At 37.0% G+C, this 23,546-nt stretch overlaps 1 protein-coding gene across 1 annotated transcript in view; it reads left to right on the plus strand.

The window, feature by feature from the left end:
* The first annotated feature begins 9,369 nt into the window (after positions 1–9,369).
* Positions 9,370–23,546, plus strand: part of LOC140160650 (gamma-aminobutyric acid type B receptor subunit 2-like) — a 66,843-nt gene continuing 52,666 nt past the window's right edge. The window contains exon 1 of the mRNA XM_072183916.1: positions 9,370–9,793. Coding sequence (XP_072040017.1) covers positions 9,566–9,793 — 228 coding nt within the window. The 5' untranslated portion in view covers positions 9,370–9,565. The remainder of the gene's footprint in view (positions 9,794–23,546) is intronic.

Raw genomic sequence — 23,546 nt, forward strand, 5'->3', positions numbered from 1 at the left:
TTCCTATCAACGGTTCTTATGCTGTTTTCTAACCACGTTTTTCTGCTAAAAATAAATAATCAAATCATATTGTAAAACAGTTTCCTTTCACCTTTACTGACGCTGTTTTCAATGTGAAACGTGATAGCCACGAATATTAAGTTCCATTTCAACGTTGCTATTTTCAATGTATGACGTTGCTACCACGTCTCACTGTTTCCACGAATTTCTACTTACCGTCTTCTATTACAAAAAATAAAAAATAAAAAAAATAAAATCATAATGTAACAAAGTCTACTTCCAACTTTGCTGATGCCATTTCCAATGTGAGACGCGATAACCACGTCTCACACGGTTTCCATAACTTTCAACATACATTCTTCTATTACATATAAAATCATAATTAAACGAAGTCTACTTTGAACTTTGCTGATGCTGTTTTCAATGTGAGACGCACGTCTCAGGGTTTCAATGAATTTCAAACTGCCGTCTTATATTGCAATAAAAAAAATAAAACAATAATTTAACAAAGTGTACTTTCAACTTTCCTGATGCTGTTTCCAATCTGAGACGTGATAACCACGTCTTGCACGGTTTCCATGAATTTCAACATGCCGTCTCCAATTAAAATAAGAAAATCAATAAAATCATAATTTAGCCAAATCTACTTTCAACTTTCCTGATGCTATTTCCAATGCGAGACGTGATAACCACGTCCACGTCTTACACGGTTTCCAGGAATTTCAACATGCCGTCTCCAATTAAAATAAGAAAATAAATAAAATCATAATTTAACAAAGTCCACTTTCAACTTTCCTGATTCTATTTCCAAGGTGAGACGTGATAACCATGTCTTGCACGGTTTCTATTAATTTCAATATGCCGTCTTCTATTACAATAAAAAAAAATCATAATTTAACCCAATTTAATTTCAACTTTGCTGATGCTGTTTCCAATGTGAGACGTGGTAGCCACGTCTTGCACAGTTTCCATGAATGTCAATATACCGTTTCCTATAACAACAACAAAAAATAAAATCATAATGTAAGTTTTCTTCCAGATTCACTGACGCTGTTTTCAACATGCCGTTCTCTATTGCAAACAAAATATATAAAATAATTTAACAATGTTCCCTTTCAGCTTTGCTGTTTCAAGGTTCCTATGAATTTTAACAAAGTTCCCTTTCAATGTGATAACCACGTCTTGCGGTTTCCATAAATTTCTTCTATGACAAAAAAAATTAACGTGTAAATTATTTTCTTTTCCACTTTGCTGATCGATGCTGTTTCTAATTCGAGACGAAGTAGCCACGTTTCACGGTTTCCATATATGTCAGAATGCCGTCCACTATAAACAAACAACAAATAAAATCATAATTTCACAAAGTCTACTTTCAACTTTTCTGATGCTGTTTCCAATGTGAGACGTGATAACCACGCCTCACACGATTTCCATGAATTCCAAAATTCTGCTTCTATTACAAAAAAGTCATACTTTAACAAAGTCTACTTTCACCTTAATTTACTGACGCTGTTTCCAATGTGAAACGTGATAACCACGTCTAACGGCTTCCATGAATTTCGACATGTCTTCTTTTATTACAAATAAAAAAATAAAAATCATACTTTAACAAAGTCAACTTTACTGATGCTGTTTCCATTGCGAGACGTGGTTATCACGTCCCACTGTTTCCATAAAATTCCACATGACGTCTTCTATAACAAATAAAAAGTAAAATCATAATTTTAAAAAGTCTACTTTTATCTTTACTGATGCTGTTTCCAAAGTGAGACGTGGTAACTGTTTCCACGACTTCCGTTCTCTATTACAAACAAAACAAAAAACATAATAAGTTCCCTTTCATTTGTGCTGTCTCCTTTTCAACTTTGCTGTTTCTGTTTCCAATATGAGACGTGATAACCATGTCTAACGGTTTCCATGAATTCAACATGACGTCCTCTATTATAAACAAAAAAATAAAATCCAAATTTGCCAAAGTTTCCTTTTAACGGTTCTTATGCTGTTTCCAATGTGAGACGTGGTTATCACGTCACATGGTTTCAACATGCCGTCCTCTGCAAAAAGTAAAAAAAAAATATATATTTTAAGAAACTTTCCTTCCACCTTTGCTGACCATGCATTTCATTATGCCGTGTTATGTTATAAACAAAAATAAAATTATAATTTTAACAAAGTTTCCTTTAAGCTTTTCTTATGCTGTTTCCAAAGTGAGACGTGTTAAACACGTCTAACGGTTTCCATGAATTTCAACATGCCGGCTTCTGTAACAAATAAAAAATTAAATCATAATTTAACAGTGTCTACCTACATCTTTACTTCTGCTGTTTCCAATTTGAGACGTGATAACCACGCCTCACGCGTGCTTATGCTGTTTCCAAAGTGAGACCTTTCGTGCTTGGCCACTGTAGTGCTTGGCTGATCCTTGCTGGATGAAGGTCAATATTGATCTATTATGTGAGTGAAATCAAACACCGTGTCCTCGTTGCTACTCCCATGTAATCGAAGGTCGTAAAAATTAATCCGATAACAATAGAGGGTATTCATTACTACATCATTGATGTGGTTTATAATGAATAAATGAATAGGTGTTATTATTTCGAATTATAATTATTTAGGGAGAGTGTTTTAGGATTTTGTTAGAAAAGGGATGATTGTTGATCATGTTTATTTTATTGTTGTATGTATTTTCCTGTCATTTCCTGCAAACCTAATAAAGATATTTTGATAATTGAAAATAGTCTGTATCATAAATCGTAGAGGTTGAAAGAGTCAACAAGCGTCAGAAATTATAATTTGCCATGGAACTTCGGTCATATTTTCATTTGAAATATAACTGGATGTTAGGGTCTGCATGCATGGTATGCATAGTATGATGATATACAGACACTGACCTTTCCCTAAAACTATTAAGCAGCAAGTTGTGTATCACACCCACCATGGGTTCGAACCAACGCACTGAATGGTCTATTGTTCTATTGTGTCCGATTTGAGCGCTGACATATTGGAAAATGTTGCCAATCAATATTCATGAGAGTGTACATTCAACGTCCAATTTTCGAAATTGGGTGACTTGTGCTTTGCAGGTGTAACATACATCTGACTGGGCGTTTTAAATACGTAACGCATAAAGGCATTGCCATCATCGAATGGCTGCCTATAGTGCTGTTAGTGTTAGGCCTATGTGTGTGTGTGTGGGGGGGGGGCTGTGTTTAGTTTCTATAATAATAATTATTATAAAAGGCCTACATTTATTTGTCATTCATTTCTTTTCCTTTCTCTGTACTTGCTAAAGTATCACTCCCTCTTCTTATCTCCCTTTACTTCTCCATCCCCTCTTACGTTTTGTCCCCTCTCATTCCTATCATTTTCCTTACCTTTCTATTTATTTACGTCTATTTATTTATTTCTCTTTATTTCGTCCTCTTTCTCTCTTCCTCCAGTCCCTCTCATTCTTCATATCCCTCCTCCACCCTCATCCCTCCCAAGACCTCTCACAGAAGAGCTGCCCCTTCAGTACGCCACTGATTATGATATTCCCCTTCTTAAAATAAAATAAAATAAAATCTCAATTTGTAAAACAACTTTTATATAGGCCTATACCGGTATACTTATTATACGTTACATGTATACGTAGCTCCCGGGACGTAGCTATTTAATACCATTATTGTACTATTGACATGCAGACACATGGCAGCCTTGATGCGTAATCATTCAGCAAGCGCATTCAATTTATTTAAATGAAGCACCTAATGTCAGTGGGGTGACAACGAAATATGCATTAGCGGCTAATGTGTGCCTTTTGTGCTTACGGCTACTCAATCACACCCTTGGGTTTATGTATAACAATAGGTACTTTTCGTTCCATTAAGCGCTTTCACGCGACTTTCATTTGATCACTTATTGACAGTAGCCTGCTAGGCAAAGCGTTAATACACTGTCGGGTCAGCTTACTGATTTAATGGCGGAAGCCCTTTGTCCCAAACAAAAGGTACCTTTCGATGAATAGCTTGTCAGATTTCAAATCGGCACAAGGTTTCAATGCGTTACGTAATCTATTTCCTCTCCATCTTATAATAGCTCCATGGTTCGAACCCCTTTATTGTATTTTATTGATAAACCTGAATAGCGTGATTACTTTTGAATGATCGGCAGCACACATATTTTTTTCCTCACATCTTCTCTGTAGTACAAAGCTGTCTTTTTATCTAGTGTTTAGACAATGTTTACTCAACCATTGCTATCAATGGATGTTGCCATTTTTTGCGATCATTACGTTTGAAATGCCCAAAATGAATCAATAAAACCGTGTATAAGATATTTGCGGGGATATTTGGGCACGATTACAAAAAATTAGAAAATAAATGGGCACTTCTGGGTTGGGTATCTATAGAGGCCCTGCATGAAATTATTGATTGGCTCCAAACAAAGAATTTGAACCGGTGTCCTTCACCGTAGTTATGGCGGAGTACAGTCCATTCAATCAAATGTTGTCATCAACCTATTTGATCGTAGTGCAGGGTTATGTGTGTGAGACGAACTGTCACGGTAGATTGCAATCATGCTTTTGTTGAATGCATTTGAGTAGTCTGCCATATTTACGGGATGATACGTCACATGCAATGCCTCTATAGATTCTATAGAATTAAATGTAAGTATGATATATTTTCGATGGTAATATATTTTCACTTTCAAAGTTTGTAGTTTTCATAATTGCAATTTCTGAATATTATATAAAAAAGCGGGAATAAGTCTATAAATGTAAGAGTATGGGATCATTTTGAATGTTAATAAATGCGAAACGCCGGCGGTAGACACCTGCAAGATCAGGGATTGCCGCGATTCTTGCAGTAGCTTTTATGAATAGAATACAATAGTGAATACAATAGCGGATACAATAGCGGAACAATAGAGCTCTCTTACGGGGAAATAAACCTCGTCGCGTTTTGCTAAATTTCACTTCTTCTTTTTCATGAACTAACCGTTATTTCATTAAGTAACCGTTATTTTTAAAACTTGGCAAAACCTCGACGCGAGGTTTTTAATTTATACATTGGTATGCGGTGTTTTGTGATATGAACGGAGGAAATTCACTCAAAGAGTATGTTTGTAACTACACCACATTTCGCCATAATATATTCTAGAAACGCTTGCTGTTAGAATAAGAAAAATTTTAATTGTAATTATTGCACAGGTCACGGCGACCCTGTGACCTTTCCGGAAAAAGCCGAGTGGCAGGTTTTTCAAATAAATATTTTCTGTGTAAAAACTGTACCATCAGATAGGTAATGGAATATATGAATATTAACTGTACATCTATCACAACAATTTTTGATAACAACTTGCGTCACAATTGATCTAGTATAGAAGGTAGATAATTTATTTCAATCTTATATACGCCATTTTTTTTGTGGAATTAAGTGAAAATTAATTCTGTAAAAACTGTATTTTTTTAATGTAATTTTCACATTAGACCCGACAAAAGATTACCGTTTTGTTGTTATGATAATCTAATCTTTTGATTTTGTAAATAAAATTAGGGTCTAATGTGGATTTAGGATGCAAACTGGAACAATCCAATGCCTTGTCAAAATCATTTGCTTCAAAATGGAGTTCGGATGCACTTCGTAATACAACTTCCGCCACTGCGGGAAACCACATGCACAGCAGAGCACATGGCCGATATCAAAATCGATTTTATGTATTGTGTATGTAGGCCTATTCATAGGACCCTCGTATTAATTGTCTCTATGCGCTTGAGAATTCAACAATATAAATAATGGTAGCTTTATTATAATACACATTAATGTTTTAAGCAGATAAAATTCCAAAATATGATGCAGTAATGAAGTTGCGATTTATTAATATTATATGTATAAATTTTCACGGTGACACTATCAAGTTCTTCGTGGTCGAGCGGTCTAAGGCGCTGGACGTATGGTATACGTGATACTAGCCAAAGCGGTGAGCCGTGAGTTCGAACCCCGCCTCTGCCAAACTTTAAAAGAATTAAAATTCAAATTTTACTTTTTAAAAATTTCATATTGGGGAAATGTGACTGGGAGAATTTATGCATGGCGTGGAGTGGTGTGGTTTGTAACCAATGTATAAGTGTGTTATCACACTCGTTGGGCTGCGCCCAACTCGTGTGATAACATACACATATTGCTCGGACAACATCATATTATTGGCAAGCTGTATATATGAGGACAATGAAAATGACTCCTTTTTTGAGAAAGTAAGTCGTTTAAAATTGATATTCCGCAAAAACCAACTGTAAACGGTGAGTTCCTTCGAACGAGAGTACGAGACAGATTTGGCCTAGAAACTATACTGTGATGTCATGAAATGAAGTGTGCCAGCTTTGAGAGAATGGACTGTCAACACTCTCAATGCACAGAACGTATACTGTTTTTGTTATCAGAAAAAAACTCTGAATCAAGTATTACAAATTTAATGGTTTTTACACATATGGATAAAATCAGGCCGCTTCTTTATTATATATTAGTAATTAATTGTGATATTACATTATTATTCATATGTATATATCAACTTGAGAAATATTTGTGTAATGAAATACTGCCCTCTATAACATAAAGTTCTCCCCAGTGACCAGGTCCAGGTCACACCCATCTACACCACTAGCCAGCACTGTGCCACATACCATCAGAGAAAGAGGACCAAACATGGACAGGCATCTCCTTTTATAATTTATAGTCTTCATTACCCGGACTAGTCTGTATCAGTTCGTTGGTTGATATGCTTGATGTTTGCTGGACTTGATAAATCGGATATTCATATGCAGATATGAGACAGTTATATACAACCGAGATCCAACAACTTTTGCAATTTACCAGGATCCAGGATGGTGTGAATAAGATGTTGAAAATTGTCAGATAAAAGAGCTCAAGAATTAAAATCACGGAGAGTGAGAATGTGAGATCCACAATAGTCTACATTCCAAGTTGAATCGCTTTTCAGAAACACATCATCTTTTCCCAGTAATCAACCCCCTCCCCCCAGTGGGGCATCATAGCAAAGGTTCAAATTGGTGCCACGATACCTGTTATAATTATACAATTGCTCCCTAAAAGGGTTCATTTCATTCTAACAATTACTTGTGAAGACTGGAGACTGATAGCGGCAAGCTATATTAAGGGAAGGGGTATGAACGTTTTTTGATTTTTTGAAATTCGCAATGTAATACACATTTTATAGCAAATCATTAAAATTGATATTTTTGATATTTAACAGTACTTGAAGTAAACTTTATAAATCTGATGATTTATACTTAAAGTGTATGTAGGTGGGATGAAAAGCCGACGATCAATTGAAAATTTTGACCTTTCGTATTGAAGAATGGATTTTTTTTCCCAAAACACCAAAAAAAAAAAAAAAAAAATAAGGTCTTTTTGGGGAAAAAATCCAGGTCAAAATTTCGGCTTTTCCTCCCAGCTACATACACTTTAAGAATATATCATTAGATTTATAAAATTTATTTCGAGGACTATTATAATATCAAAATTTGAAAAATATCAAATTTTAATAATTTGTCATAAAATTTGTATTATATCGTGAATTTAAAAAATGAAAATTATTTGATATCAGAAAGACATGCTTCGTATTCAGAATGCAATTCGATACGTCTGAGGTGCTCTCATGTCCCACAAAAAATACTGTCGAAACGCCATAAACGCTCATTCTAGATCCCTTAAGGGGGTACTACACCCATGTGGTAAATTTGTGACTATTTTGCATTTTTCTCAAAAATAATAACACACTGGTAACAAAAGTTATGTATATTATTGGGGCAAGGAATCCAATTACTACACTGAAATTTCAGTGATTCAAGACAAGCGGTTCGTTATTTATGATAAGAAATGATGTACATCCTAATTGTACCTTATTTCTTATCATAAATAACGAACCGCTTGTCTTGGGTCACTGAAATTCCAGTGTAGTAATTAGATTCCTTGCCCCTATAATATACATAAATTTTGTTACCACTGTGTTATTAGTTTTTGAGAAATATGCAAAAATAGACACAAATTTATCGAGGGGTGTCATGCGCGTATTTTTTGGGGAGGATTTTTTTTTTTTTTTTTTTTTTTTGCTCTTCACGTTTTCAAACGACCGTGAAAAAAATTGGGTCAACCTTTTCGGGCTGTTAAGGAAGGGGCGGCAAAATTGCTTCTTCTTCAGCCCCCCGGGGTTGGGGCGGCCACGGTACGCCACTGGGTGTAGTACCCCCTTAATATGTTGCAAGTCTTTGGTGCATGATACAATGGAGAAAGCGCGATCCTCGTACATGTCTGTATGTCTTTGAGGTGGTATCACTTCGGAACCACAAGCAGAGTCGATGTCACGGTGAAGTAGACCGTAGGTTGACATAAATATGATACTAGTGAACAAGTATCACGTATAGGCCTATAATCGGGAGCATCGTTTATTGAGTGCTTTGAAGGTCATCAACAGAGTCTAAAGATGCAGATACTTCAGGACACCTGTGATGTGGTCCCGCTTTTTGTTGTTGTTGTTGTTGTTGTTGTTGTTGTTGTTGTTTTTTGCTCCGGTCACCAATGCAGCACCTTTGCAGTCTGCAAATAAGTTTAGCCTGAGTCCCTCGGCCCATATTTCAAAATTATTAAACACAGCGGAAAAAATCGCCACGCGTGGCAGTCATTCGCCCTACTATCATGCCAATTTCTGATACGATGAAATAGGGTTGATGACGCGTAAACGCGATCACCCTACACTTAACAGCAGCACTACATGGAGAAGTCTGGCCCAATCGCCAATGAAAGAGAGATGGGCTTGACAGAGTCCGCGCCTCCTTTACTTTTTTTTCCAAATGTATAATGTTTGACACATACTGTACAACATAGTTCTACATTTTGAAAATTTACCGAATTCAGGGGTCGACCTTATCAGGTTAGTTCCTGTTCAAAAGTATGACCTACACCAAGAAATGCCATCAGTTTCATGTCTGTAAAGTTATCTGTTTACGAACTTTAATATCTGGCAAGAGCCCATAAACCGATGTTTGTAACCAAACAAGTGACAAATTGCGGCTTACGGAAAATGATGTTTTGGTCTGTATTAGCAAATAACTGCTGAGTGTATGCCATGTTATTTATAGTTTACGAGCTTTCTGGTACAAATCTATATTCTCACTTTTCATTAAATAAAGAGAAATGTCAGAAATAATTTGCATTTGTTATACGTACATATTTCAACTGCAGGATAACCTGAAAAAGATCACTATGAGAACCCTTAAGTTAAAGCTAAAAACCTTGACTTCCGGCCTTCCAATGGGCCAAACCAACACACTGTAATTCATTATTGTTCCTATTGTACTACGCATGATCGGGTTGGATTCAGAGTACCGTCACTGCGGACGTGAGAATAAAGAGAATATTTTTTATCATTAAAAGGAAAACCACTTTCGCATGATATGCTGCACTTGTTATTTTCATTCACTACCGAAAGTAAACCATATTATAACATATTCTCTGATATTAGAGGAAACATATTATTCAGACCCAGGAAGGAATAGCATTATTAACCAATGGCTTTTTTGCTCTTTGCCTACCTGTTATGCATGCCAATGCTTACCAAGGTATCAGCGGATTCTACATATCGCTTGAATCTACTGGGTTTGTACCCCATGACTGGTTCCAAATGGCTTGGCGGACAGGCTATGTTACCTGCAAGTGAATTGGCTGTTAAACATATCAATGCCAACTCGTCAATTCTTGCTGATTATGAACTCAATATAATCGTCAAAGATACGCAGGTAAGTCTGTCATCTTCAAGTAAAAATAGGCTATTCCATTTAAAATCCACACAACCCCTGTGGAAAATTTAGCCGAAGTCTTCCGCAGAAGGAGTATAAGTTTTGATTAGAATAGACAAATTGGGTAACTTCCATTTGAAATACTCACTCCAGTTGTGTAAGATATAGCCTAATATATGGAGTATAGGTTTCAAATTGATTTACCCTGACTAATTACATTTAAAAACATAATCTTTCTGTGGTAGATATTTCCAAAATTTTCCACAGAGGTAGTGTGGATTTCAACTGGAATAGCCCAATACGGTATCTGACGACCATATACTACACTTTGCCATTAATCCTTAATATACGATATTATTTATAAAATGTCAAAAACTATTTCCAACAACAAGAAGCGGCACTATATTGCCAGTGATCAGTGAACTTCGTCATTGAATTTGGGTGACTCGCTTGATTGCTTTATGAAAATAGGACAGAGAAAACACACAGGTCGTATCCGGGAAGAGCTGGTAAGCTTTAGTGCTGATTTGTGATACCCAAGTATTTCGTGAAATGGAGGGGAAATCATTATTTTGAGCGGGACAAGTATTTTTTAAGCGATAATGGTATCTATTTTGGTTAGCCGTGACCCCGCCCGTGACGTCATGGTTTACATAATAGTAAATGATTTGTGCAATTCCCATCCCGGGTTCCCATCCCACGCTCATACAAGTTGTATCCGAAATTGAACTAGGCTAAAACCATGAGAATTATATAATATAGGCCTACTATAGTTCTCTGGGCTGATAGGATGAACAAATTTTAATCTTTACCCAGAGCAGCCACCGGGAGCAGCCAGCGCACATAGACGTTGAAAAAAACCCACCATCTGACCAGATTCGAACCGGCGACCTTCGTATTACTAGCATGCAGTACGACGGCAACTTCGTGACCTCTTTTGTTCGATAGAAATTTTTTACGGGTTGGTGAACACGGGTTACGTAACTAAATGTTGAAAATTTGGCCGGCAAACATGTTTTAGCGAAATAGCTCCAGAAATGGGAGACATGGGTCGTTTTTTTCTTAAATTGTGTACCATGATCACGGATAAGATACCAAACATTTGTGCAAAGAACAAAAAACGAGTAAAAGTTGAATAATATTGAAAATAAAGAAGCTTGAACATGTCCAAAGTGGCCGGGAAAATGAGAAAAATTGCATGTCACGATCACCAAAATGGTTATATCTACAACTATGAGCAAACGCCGGTCTTATGCTTTTCTGTAATGATAGATATTAACTAACTTGAGCTTGTATTAAATTTTCAGCGAAAATGATTGGTGGAACAATCGAGTCGTAGGTTGTAAAGTTACTCTCAAAACGGCCCGTGTCTCAATCGTGCGTGTCCCGTTAGTGACAAGTGTCACTAGCAAAATAGCAGCCGGCCTTGTCATTATATCGAATAATAATCGTCAGAATCGTCCAGTTGACTCCAGTGATATTTCATTATTCAAGTAAAATACTGCATTGACTTACAAAATATTGAAGTCAATATAAAAAGTAATATCACCTCATTTGACTGAACTTAAAAGCAGTTTTAAAAATATTATTGTTGATCGAGTCCCTGAATGAGAAATAAGGTTGCAAAAGATACGAGTATGTAACAGCAGGTTGTGATGGTCTAGTGGTTGACGCCGTGGTTTGAAGTGCGAGGGGTTGAAGGTTCGAATCCGACAGCATTTCGATTTTTTTTCTCTCTTGTTCTGTTAGGCCTATGGTGTAGGCCCGTCAGTATTATGATCAATTAAAAATATTTCTATGCAACACGTTTGCAATGTTTTTCTTTATGCGTAGGCCTACATATTAAAAAATAAGATAGCGTCAGCCATAATTTACGAATTTCAAACCTGATATTTTGGCATAATATTATTTGTAATTTTTATAACGTTCTTACACCATACCCAGACATAGGCCTACACATAATTGGAATCAGCGTTTCGTTGTCTAGAGTAACTTTAATTATCTTCAATAGAACACCACAAGCGGTCAAGATAAAAAAAAATGCTTTCTTTCATTTTACCTCATTATTTCTGCTTCAAATGATCAGAAACCCTTCCTGAAAGTTGTTTACTAATATCATAAATATTTTCAACAAAAAAAAAAACCGCTATGGTAGGGTTCGAACTTCCAACCTCACGCACTTCAGGCACGGACTTAGCCGCTAGACCATCACAACCTGCTAACTTATTCTCGTACCTTTTGCAATGTTATTTCTAATTCAGTGTCTCGTTCAACAATAATCTTTTATAAACTGTTTGTAAGTTCAGTCAAATGGCTTGAAATTACGTTTTATATTGACTTCGATATTTTGTATGACAGGGCAGTATTTTGTATGAATAAATGAATATCACTGTAGTCAACTGGACGATCCTGACAATTATTAATCGATTATATGGACAAGGCCGGCTGTTAATTTTCTTGCTGACACTGGTCACTTATGGTCACGCACGATTGCGAGGGGAAGCCGTTTTGAAAGCAACTTTCCAACCTACGACTCGATTGTTCCACCAATCATTTTCGCTGAAAATTTAATACAAGCTCAAGTTAGCTAATGTCTATCATTACAGAAAAGCATACGACCGGCGTTGGCGCATAGTTGCAGATATAACCATTTTGGTGATCGTGACATGCATTTTTTCTCAATTTTTAGGCTACTTCGCGCACAATAAACATTCATTTTCTCCACAATAATTGGACTTTTACACGTTACTGTTTGCCTTATACTCATATTTCATATCTTATCTATGGGCTCAATATGGAAATGAAGGGAGAAACCACTCATGTATTCCATTTTTTGATGTTTTCTGAAAAACTGTATTTGCCACCTGATTTACAACATTACGTTACGTAACAGCAAAGTTCACGCCGGTAAAAATTACCGGAAGTGAGCTAAGTTGCTGTCGTACTGCATGAGGCTCTAACCAATTAAGCCACATGCGCACTGGAGAACGGAAGATTTAAATCTATAGATGATGTGACTTCTGACGTCGATGCCTGACAGTATGCGCACGCATCATCACAATTTCCATTGTTTTTTGCCTGGCAGTATGCCCGCGCATCATATTTTGTTCAGGGCTCGTGTTTTTAAAACTCCCGCCACAAAACAATAAGACTATTAAACCGTGTAGTGGCTGCATGGGGTTCATTCAAGCATAAAGATGATACCAATCCCTTGCCTTTGTTGATAAACACTGAGGTCACCTCATCTATAGGTGTTAGGTTCGAATGATGTTCGTCGCATTCCTATCGGAAGGCATTCAGAACTATATATTTTTATAAAACAAATCTTTGCCCTGTAGGGGGGGGGGGGCAATCGACATGAATTGTCAAAAAGTGGCTGAAAAGAACCCCCCTCCCTTGGTATTGACACCAGGGGCTATTTTAGATGAAAAAAGTCACTGCACGTTGGCGATGTAAAGTCTTGGTGATCAACCAGCGGCAACAAGCTTGCGGGGAGGGGGTATTGGAGGAAAAAAAACCCATGGTTTTAATGCTTTTTCGGTCAAACAAGATCCAAATTTGTCTATTTGCGATCGTAGCAAGCAAAAAATTTAGGTTCTTCAGACTTTCTTGGTCAAAAAGTCCGAAATTTGAGAAAAGGTCCAAAAAAATCCCATTTTTCAAAATTAGCCTCCAAAAATAAAACCTGGCTACGCCCCTGGTTGGAGGGGAGATTCCCCCTTCGAGTTTTGGAGATTTTGAAAAAAATCACTCATTTAAGTGAAAGAGGTTGGTGAAATGTCTTGAAATATAGTGAATCTAGCACCTTTGGCATAGCTTTTTTGCCATAGCAAAAATGGTCATGTAGGCCTTGGATGCAAAAGGGAACAAATACGCTGGAAGAGCACAAAACTTGGCACTTTTTACGATAAAATGGCCAAATATGAGGTTAATTTTGTCAGAAACTCACATACGGGCGTCAACATGGGGAAGGAAGATTGCATGGACCATCCGCCATATAAAAAAAATAGGTGGATCAACACTCCCCTGTATCTAGGCCTGTGTCTTTTTGTTGCGATCTCCAAGCGTTGCCGTACCCCACCCCATATAGCACGCACGTTAGCAAATGGAAAGCTGCCAGACCTAGATTATGAGCAAAGCGTGAGGGAGTTGAAGATATTAAGTAGCGGTACGCAAACTATGCGTATAATGATATGCATAAGGCCCTTTGAAAATTGGAGTTTTCGAGAAACACGAGGAAAGGGGTGACGAAGTGTTAAGTGCGCGAAGCGCGAAAACTTTACCTGAAAGTGACCATACGGTAGGTGCTATATTAAAGCATACCTATTGAGTTTGTCGAATTGCATCAAAATATTTTTAGCACGGATTTTTAGTTCTCACTGCACGGAATTTTAATCTCACTGCACAAACGTGCCAGGAGGCACGTTAAAATAGCCCCTGATTGACGCCCATGCCCTAGCAAAGACAGACACTTGGCTCGACTCGAGAACTAAGTTTGACTTTGAACTTTTCGGGTTGACAAGATGAAACTGGGGAAAAGCCAAGAGGGTATATACTGGAATAGCCCAATACGGTATCTGATGACCATTTTGCCATTAAGCCTTAATATACGATTTCGGTCAAATTTCAATTTGGTTATTCTCTGCCAAACATTATAAAATATTAGTAAGAACTGTCAGGATTTTTTTGTCATTTGAAGCCTATAACTAATGAGGTAGGCCTAAAAATCACCGTAAAATGAAAGAAACTAATTTACTATCGTAGCCGCTTTACTAAAAACACACCTGTGACACAATGTATTTTGCTGAATCCAATTAGGTGTAAATTTGGACATGTGTATAACATTACAAATATGCCAAAAAATCAGGTTTGAAAAATCACAGTTCCAATATCTGTGGAAAAATTGACCAAACTCATTTTAAAGGTCGCACATTATGGCTTTAAGTTGAGAGAGCAGAGTAATTCAAAGTATAATAATTTGATTTCATGTATTTGCTATAAAATACAGTTCTGATATATTTCGCAATGTGAAAAAAAAATCACTCGTTTGGAGCTGGCTGATTCACAATTGGGCAATTCCAGTTGAAATCCGAACACACCTATATATGCTTATACGGAAGACATGACCTTAATCTTCACAGGTAGTGCACATTTCAAATGGGGTTATCATGGTTATCTGAAATAATGCGTGACTCCATTTGAAATATAAACCCCCTCTGTGTGAGATTATAAGGTTATGTTTTAAATAGGGGTGTATGATTTCAACGGTAATAGCCCAATTAGTATACCTGTCTTCTAAGTGAAAAAGACAGAATCTATATTGTTACTTGTATGCAAATTAGCCTTTCGCATACTTTCGAGGGCAGAAGAGAGACAAAATTATTACTCAATTAATTAAGTCAGCTGGAAGTAATTGTGTTTTAATCATGCTAATGGTCTTAATTTAATTATGTTAATGGTCTAAATGATCCATTTTGACATCACACTACGACGGCGAATAGCAGTTATCATTGAGTTGGGACGAACTGGCTTGCGAGGAAAAAGCTTTTAAAATAGGCATGCGATTTTTGGCATTTTTTTAAACAAAATAATTCCTCATAAGACCTTGGAAATTTAAAGATTAGATTACAATAAAAACGAAACAGTAATATCTAGTGTGGGTGTTATAGAATTTTTATTAGATAATTTACCATCATTTCAGTCTTCATTTTCACTAAATTGAAAACAAAAATGACGTGAAATTACAATAAATACTCTGCTTTCTAAACCAGATTAATTATTGTAAACATTTTGGATTTTGCTTGTCAAAACCAAGTGAATTTTTACTCACTTCAATTATTTCGTCCTACACGTCGGAGGCCTTCATCAGGTTTGACTGATTTGGTCATCTGATCCATTTTCCCAGTAAACAAGTTTGAGTGGTTTCCGGTGTTCCTTAGTCTCCTTTGCAGACTTCAGAAGTGGATCGTAGACATGACTTAAGAGGTAGGTGCCCTCCTCTCTTCAAATATTGAAGTGAGTAAAAATTCACTTGGTTTTGACAAGCAAAATGCAAAATGTTTATTTACTGAACTTACTGATGAATCTATTCAAGAGATCAATTGTGACGCGATTATATAGGTATCACGAATCGTTATTATATAATTACTAGGCGGTTACCCGTATTTGGCGGTTCTCGGCTGTCGCGATTACCTGGCTGATGGTGACTGCACCCACCAAGTTTTATGCCCATAGGACAGTTTTTACTGTCATCTGAGGTTTTTTGACCTCAGATGACCCCTTGTGACCTCGAAATGACCTTCCAAAATTTGGCTCTTAATGTTGACTGTACCCACCACGTTTCATGCCCATACGACAGTTTTAGTAATTTGACCTTGATGACCCCAAAATGACCGTCAAAAATTTGACTCTAAAAGTTGACTGTACCCACCAAGTTTCATGCCCATACGACATTTTTACTATTTTGACCTCAGATGACCCCTGAATGACCCCAAAATGACCGTCCAAAAATTTGACTCTAAAAGTTGACTGTACGCACCAAGTATCAAGCCCATACGACAGGTTTTACTAATTTGACCTCAGATGACCCCTGGATGACCTCGGGTGATCTTGGCCCACTTACCGAAACAAACTTGTTCTGTCTGAGGTCCAGATGCACCCACCCACCAAGTTTGAGGAACGTGCAACCCCTAGTCTCCGAGAAAATAGGCGGAAAACAGTTGTTACTAATTTGACCTCAGATGACCCCTGGGTGACCTTGACCCACTAACTAATACAAACTTGTTCCGTCTTAGGTCAAGATGCACCTACCCACCAAGTTGCATGCCCATATGACAGTTTTTACTAATTTGACCCCTAGATGACCTCTGGTGACCTTGACCCACTAACCAATACAAACTTGTTCTGTCCTGGGTCAAGACGCACCCACCCGTCAAGTTTGAGGAACGTGCGACCCCCAGTCTCCTCCGAGAAAATAGGCGGAAAACAGTTGTTACTAATTTGACCTCAGATGACCCCTGGGTGACCTTGACCCACTAACTAATACAAACTTGTTCCGTCTTAGGTCAAGATGCACCTACCCACCAAGTTGCATGCCCATATGACAGTTTTTACTAATTTGACCCCTAGATGACCTCTGGTGACCTTGACCCACTAACCAATACAAACTTGTTCTGTCCTGGGTCAAGACGCACCCACCCGTCAAGTTTGAGGAACGTGCGACCCCCAGTCTCTGAGAAAAACAGTTTTTACTAATTTGACCCTGGATGACCTCTGGTGACCTTGACCCACTAACCAATACAAACTTGTTCTGTCTGGGGTCAAGCTGCACCCACCCACCAAGTTTGAGGAACGTGCGACCCCTAGTCTCCGAGAAAATAGGCGGACAGACAGACAGACAGAGTCACAGACAGAGGCACAGAGTCACAGATGCACAGAGTCACAGACTACCAGTATTATTATATAGATGATGGTTTTTTTACTTAATATTCATATATCATGTATTATATTCCTTAATGCATCGGATGCTGCACAAAAATATTGGTTTGAACTCTTTCCGGAAAGGTAACCACACTTCCCTGTCCTGTTCATTAAAGACCCATTCAGTGATTTGCTCATCGCAGGATTGTAAAAATCATCACAATTCAGATTCAAGTTAGCACCTTTGTTAGTACCATAGAAGTGATAAGGGACCGTTCACAAACACTTGTTAGGAGCAGGGAGCTGATGCAAAAAAAAAAAGTTTTGACCCAAGGGCTTAAAAGTGTTGACCCAAGGGGGGGGGGGGGCTGAAAAAAATGACCATAAATTTTCCTGGGAAAATTGAGTTTATATGCTTTTCTATGGGGTTGACCCATAATTTTCATGCCAAAAAGGGTGAGGGGGCCTGAAATGTTTGTTTTGAGGTCTGAAGGGGGGGGGGGACTTTTCGCGATGAATTTTTTTTGCATCAGGCCCCCCCTAACAAGTGTTTGTGAACGGTCCCTAAAATAGACTGATAGTGGTTAAGCCAAAAGCCGTGTACATTATTAAAGACAAAATAAGACAATAATCTGTAATTTCTATACTTTTTTATATTCCCTGTACTTGGGATTGGCGGGGAAAAAGACTCACTACAAAGATATAAGCCACGAAAAAACTATAAAAAAACCCTTAAAATAAAAATACATGGAGATGATCTGTCCAGTAGAAAGAAAATGCACAAGGCAAGAAGCACGGGCCACACCGACATCGCCTGGCTAATAATTATACTTTGTCAGCAGAGATACTAAAATCAATACCCGGGATCGATACACGTGAATGTACTATGCACGAGTTTGATATGAGACGAAAATCTTTGGATACCGGGGTAGAATATGATGAATATCTCCCGTAAATGATTTCGTATAAAGAAACCAGATATGGTTCCTTGCACTTGAATATATATTTTGAACAGATATGATAGTCGTTAGCTTGAGAAAGAAGCTTGTGTCTTGAGTCAAAAACTGACAATAATTCTGATTTATATGTGCCGAATTATATAGCGCAGTGTATAGGCCAATCGTGGAGGTAGTCTAAAAGCATATGACCTATGGCGTACCATGCTCGACTCACACACAGCGAGGTCAGTCACCGGCCTAATCGGGGCTATTGCAGTAGCCTTAGTCAGATGTCATTCGGCCCATTATGCGACTCAAAACTATTAACAGGTCGATACAAAATGGCCATGCGTGGCGGTGGATTCAACCTACCATGGCGATTTCTGCCATGAAGATATCGGGGCGATGACACCATAGACTGTAGGGTCTATGATGACACTGACACTGTGCGGGCAGCCAAAGAGCTGGTAAATGACAGACACAGATCAACCCAGTAGTTGCATTGACATAATAAACAACAAAAACATGAAGAGGATTCATTATTCATAAGAAAACAACATATAATTAATTGTACACAGTAGTTGTAAAAAAAGAAGTGAAATCTCTAAAATCAGGGAAAGAAGACAAAGCCAAACCCACCCACCCCAACCCAAACAAGATAAAACAGGGGACACAAAACCACACTCAAACCAAACAAAACAACAATCACAACACAACATACATGGTGAAATGATGTGGCCTGAAAAAGCAATAACAACGAAAAACAAATATTAGACGGGTAAAACAAATTAAGAGGCTTCAAGATCAAGGGCCCATTTCTTAAAATGCTAATTATTAAGCTTTCCCTTGCTTTCAGCAATTGTATATTCTATGTTTCTCTTAATTTTAACCAAATTAAAAAAACAACCAAATTCGGCTGGGTTTGTTGAAATTTACATCTGTGCAAATAAAATTTCAAACATAGAAAAAGAAAATTGATACAACTATCATGTTCGGACAAATTGGTAACACTTTTTCAAAATTGGTAAATGTAAAAGACTCCCCAGACACACTTTTGATTAAAAAGCATAATTCATCCCAAATAGGGGTAACCTTAACACATTCACAAAATAAACGTACAAGTGTTTCAGGCATATTGTTGCAAAAATAACAGTTTGGCGAATCAGCTCTACCGATTCTATGAAGAAATTTGTTAGTACAGATTGCCCTGTGAAATAATTTAAAATAAAAGGACCTCAACTGAGTTTCAATAGTGCAATTAAAATTAGCACAAAGAATATCATTCCATTTCACTTCATCCAAAATATCCAAACAAATCAACCCATTTATTTTCAACCACAACTGCAGCACATTTTCTCATAATAGAGTAAATATGTTTGGGAACTTTGGCCTCACCCACAAGACCAGCAGAGATTTTAGTAAAAACATCTTCCTGAATATTCTTGGAATTCTGAAACCAGTTCAAATAAATCCCATTCATTAGAGTTAATAGGAATATCAAATTCAACAACTAAATCTTCAAAATGTTCTGACCAAATTGTTACCATAATAAAGATCTGAAATATAATGAATACCCTTTTCATCCCACTAAGAGTAATAGAAAAACTTTTTGTTTTCAACCGAACATTTTTATTCCACCAGATTGGGTCCTGAAGGTGAAAGTAAAACAAGTCTAATTCTCCTTGATTTTGCTCCTATATAAATACCAAAGTTTAATACTTTCCACAAGCTGGCAGTTAGATCAGTCTATAATATCGAATTGATTAATTCGAATTAAACAATTCATCGAGTGGCCATGGGCAGCGCCATTAGACATGTTACAAGACTACCAAGTGACAGGTGATGGACCGTACCCACACAATTGAATAGGCACTTTTTTGATAATTTTCATCAAGGTTACTCAAAACTTACCTAGCTAATTTATTATACATCAGGGGTCTCTGCCTTTTTAATATTTTATAAAAAACTTAATTTTAAAAATATCTACCGACGGAAATAAAAATCCATCGACGGATAGTCTTGTTATGCTCTCACAAACTTAGAAAAAAATCTGAAAAATCCAAAATTTTGGTCTAAAACATACCCAAGGTTACTGCTGTCCCATTCGAAAGTACAGGAAGACCACCTACAGCGTTAAGGTCAACTTTCTAGACTTCCTGTCTACTGGCAGTAATGGCTACTACCCAGTGCTAACATCAATGAATTGTTTAATTCGAATTAATCAATTCGATATTATAGACTGTAGATAAAGTATTCAAAACACAATAAGGGGCATCAGACCTAAACAGGACTGTCCAGACAGAATGAAAATTTTCCAGAACAGAAAGTTCCAAATGTTTCCAAAAGCTAGAATAGTCAGTGATAGTCAGGGTCAAGCAAGTGCTTAATCCAAATAATTTTTTGAGCCTGAGAAAACACAAGAGGATCAAACATGCGAAGCCCACTATGTTCAAAATCATTACATATAAAATGTCCCGCTTGACTCTATAGTTACCCCTATTCCAAATGAATTTGTAAAACAAGTGATTCAACTTTTTAAAAAAGGTTTTGGGGATATTAAGGGTAGAGACTATAGAAATTTTTACCAAAGGAACATATTCTTGTTTATACCATGATATTGTTGTATCTCAATACTATCACAACTTCAGCTGTGTAACTTACCTAAAAAGTGGTTCTTTTAATTAAAAATGCAATAAATAAAGTCACTCTGCGCTTTTAGTACTAACCAGACTATAGTAATATTTTTAAATCACTCTGCGATTTTAGTACTGACCAGACTATAGTAATAATATTATGCAATACTAGCAGCTATTAATCATGCTTCAGTGGGCAAGTACTTCTAACTTTAAATGGTATTGAAATTTGTCTTGTCCGGGGGGACTTCCATATAGCTCAGTGGCGTTATTTTCTAGGGTCTATGGTGAATATGACTGATGCGTAGTAGGCCTACATGTATGTAGGGCTGTAATTTGCCAGGGGATGGTCCATACAGTCATCCCCCCCATGTCGATGCCTGATAATGCGTTTCTGATCAAATTAACCTCATATTTGCCCATTTTAGCCCCAAAAGTGCAATTTTCACGCGCTTCGCGCGCATTTATTCTACTTTTACACCATATTTCATCAGTTTAGCTTCAAAATACCAAAATTTTTCGAGCACTTAGCGCGCAATTGTACCATAATTGCCATATATTGTCGCTCGATTGACTATACTTCAATTTTTTTCCAACTCCATTCCCCCCCCCCATGTCAAAAAGAAATCTACGCCACTGATTAAATATGTCAAACATAATATAACAGTTGTACCAGACTATAAAAAGCAATCATGGCATTGGCAATGAAGAACAATCCCAAGAGGAGATTTAAAAGATTAACAAAATATGGAACGGGGCTATAATTTTATCAATACTATACTGCTTTCCTCGGTTCTTGCCAAAACGTTTTAAAATATCTAATGACAATTTTAATGATTTATCGTTCACTTTTAGGCATTTTATATAGAATTTAAATTTGTTTTACCATTTTATACTTTCTCTTGGGATCAATGAATAGCCCTTAAATTAAGACCCCCCTTTCGCTATCACCCAGCACATGGTTTGTCATCCACCCCCCCACACACACACACTTGTTTCCCATTGGATCTATCGTCATCATGATTTAGACGCTTTTTATTGTTTCATTGACAACTTTTATTATATTTATCACTGATAATGTTGCCAAAAAGTCTTTTGAAATTAGTAGGCGTCATTAGTAGAGCTCATATAATTGAAGTGCTCCCCCGATAGCAAAATAATGACAGGCGTATGCTTAGTTTTGACATGTAAGAATACAAAATGATTTCCTGAGTTCTTAATGGGGAGTTATAAGCTCCATTGCAAAGTGAAAGCAGAGCGAGGTGTGTGGATGTGTGTTTATGGCCCGGGGTTTATATTATTAGGGGCAAGCATCGAAATAAGCAGATCTGGACCAGGAACCACACATTTGGAAAAAGCGGTTCCTGGTCCTGTGATTATCTATTGAACCAGGAGGCATTTTTAAAGAGCTATGAGTCATTAAATTTTTAATTGTACATGTTACATACAAAAACCGATTTAACTAACAGGCTCTATTTGAAAAAAAAAGAGGAGCCTGGTTTTGGTGTGGACAGGAGCCAAAATGTTATGACCATTGGCTCCTGGGTGCCTGCTTATTTCGAGGCTTGGGGAGGGGTGGGTTAGGCAATTAACAGCTGCCTGATATCATTCAACATTTCTGATACTGTTACGGCTTGAAATTTAAAGGCAGCGGGACTTTCGGATGCTCTCAGGAACAACTTTTACCACCTGATGAACAATCTCAAATGCTCTAATTTGCACCAACATGACAGTATAGATTAGGCCCATGAAAGTCAATTCCGAGTTTATCGTTACTTTTTTTCAGGTTGGTGAGGTGACTTTTTCTTTTTTCATTTTTCATTATTTCATCAGATTTCATTATTGACCTAAAATGCGTGTTGATTTGAAGCCAAACTCATACATGTGATTTATAAACATGTTTTTTTTTATATGGGTAAGGACTAGAAAAATTAGAAAAGAGCCTGGTTTCATGCTTCCAAGTTATGAATATATGTTTTACAAACAAAAATATATGTTTCCAATTGCTAAAACTGGTGAAAACACTGATACTTTGAAAATAATGAATTATTTTGGCATTTTTGAAAATTTGATGCGGGTATTTTTGGTTTCCAAAAAGTGACACGGGCGGTGGACGATAAACTCGGAATCGACTTTCACGCGCCTTTAAGAAATATATTCTATCAGTTAATGATTTTATAGTTTATTATTTCGGTTTACCAAAAATAAAGAAATAATATCAGCAATAACTGTAAAAAATGGTTTATGTCCATCTGAAGCCAAAATAATAGGATGAATTAAAAAATAAAACGCACTATACTAATATACTATATCTTGGAGCTGTGCATAGCGATAAACTAAACCAACAAATATAATAGAAAACAACAAGAAATAATACAGTTATATAGAAAACAGTCCCATACATAACTCACCGATAAATTACTCTCTTATTCATTTCACATTCATTTATCTAATGTGGATTACAATGTGACGCTTATTATACGCAAGACTGAGTCCAGCTGTTACAAATTTGATAACTCAATTCAAAACTTCTGAACACAGTACATTAGGATCAAGGGCGTTGGTTCGAATCAATTGTTTGAAATCAATCAATGTGAGAAAGAATTGGGATTCCAATGCGCTCAATGCATAGTGACTTGTATTCTGTCAGAACTGTCAACGCAAGCTATATAGTGCTGTGGTATTTTAAAGTGACTTGGAGGTGTTGTTCTGTAATAGGAATATTTTCGCCATTTTATGGAGGAGAAAAGTGCAAAAGACATT

Source organism: Amphiura filiformis, chromosome 9 (genome assembly GCF_039555335.1).
Source record: "Amphiura filiformis chromosome 9, Afil_fr2py, whole genome shotgun sequence".
Classification (NCBI taxonomy): domain Eukaryota; kingdom Metazoa; phylum Echinodermata; class Ophiuroidea; order Amphilepidida; family Amphiuridae; genus Amphiura; species Amphiura filiformis.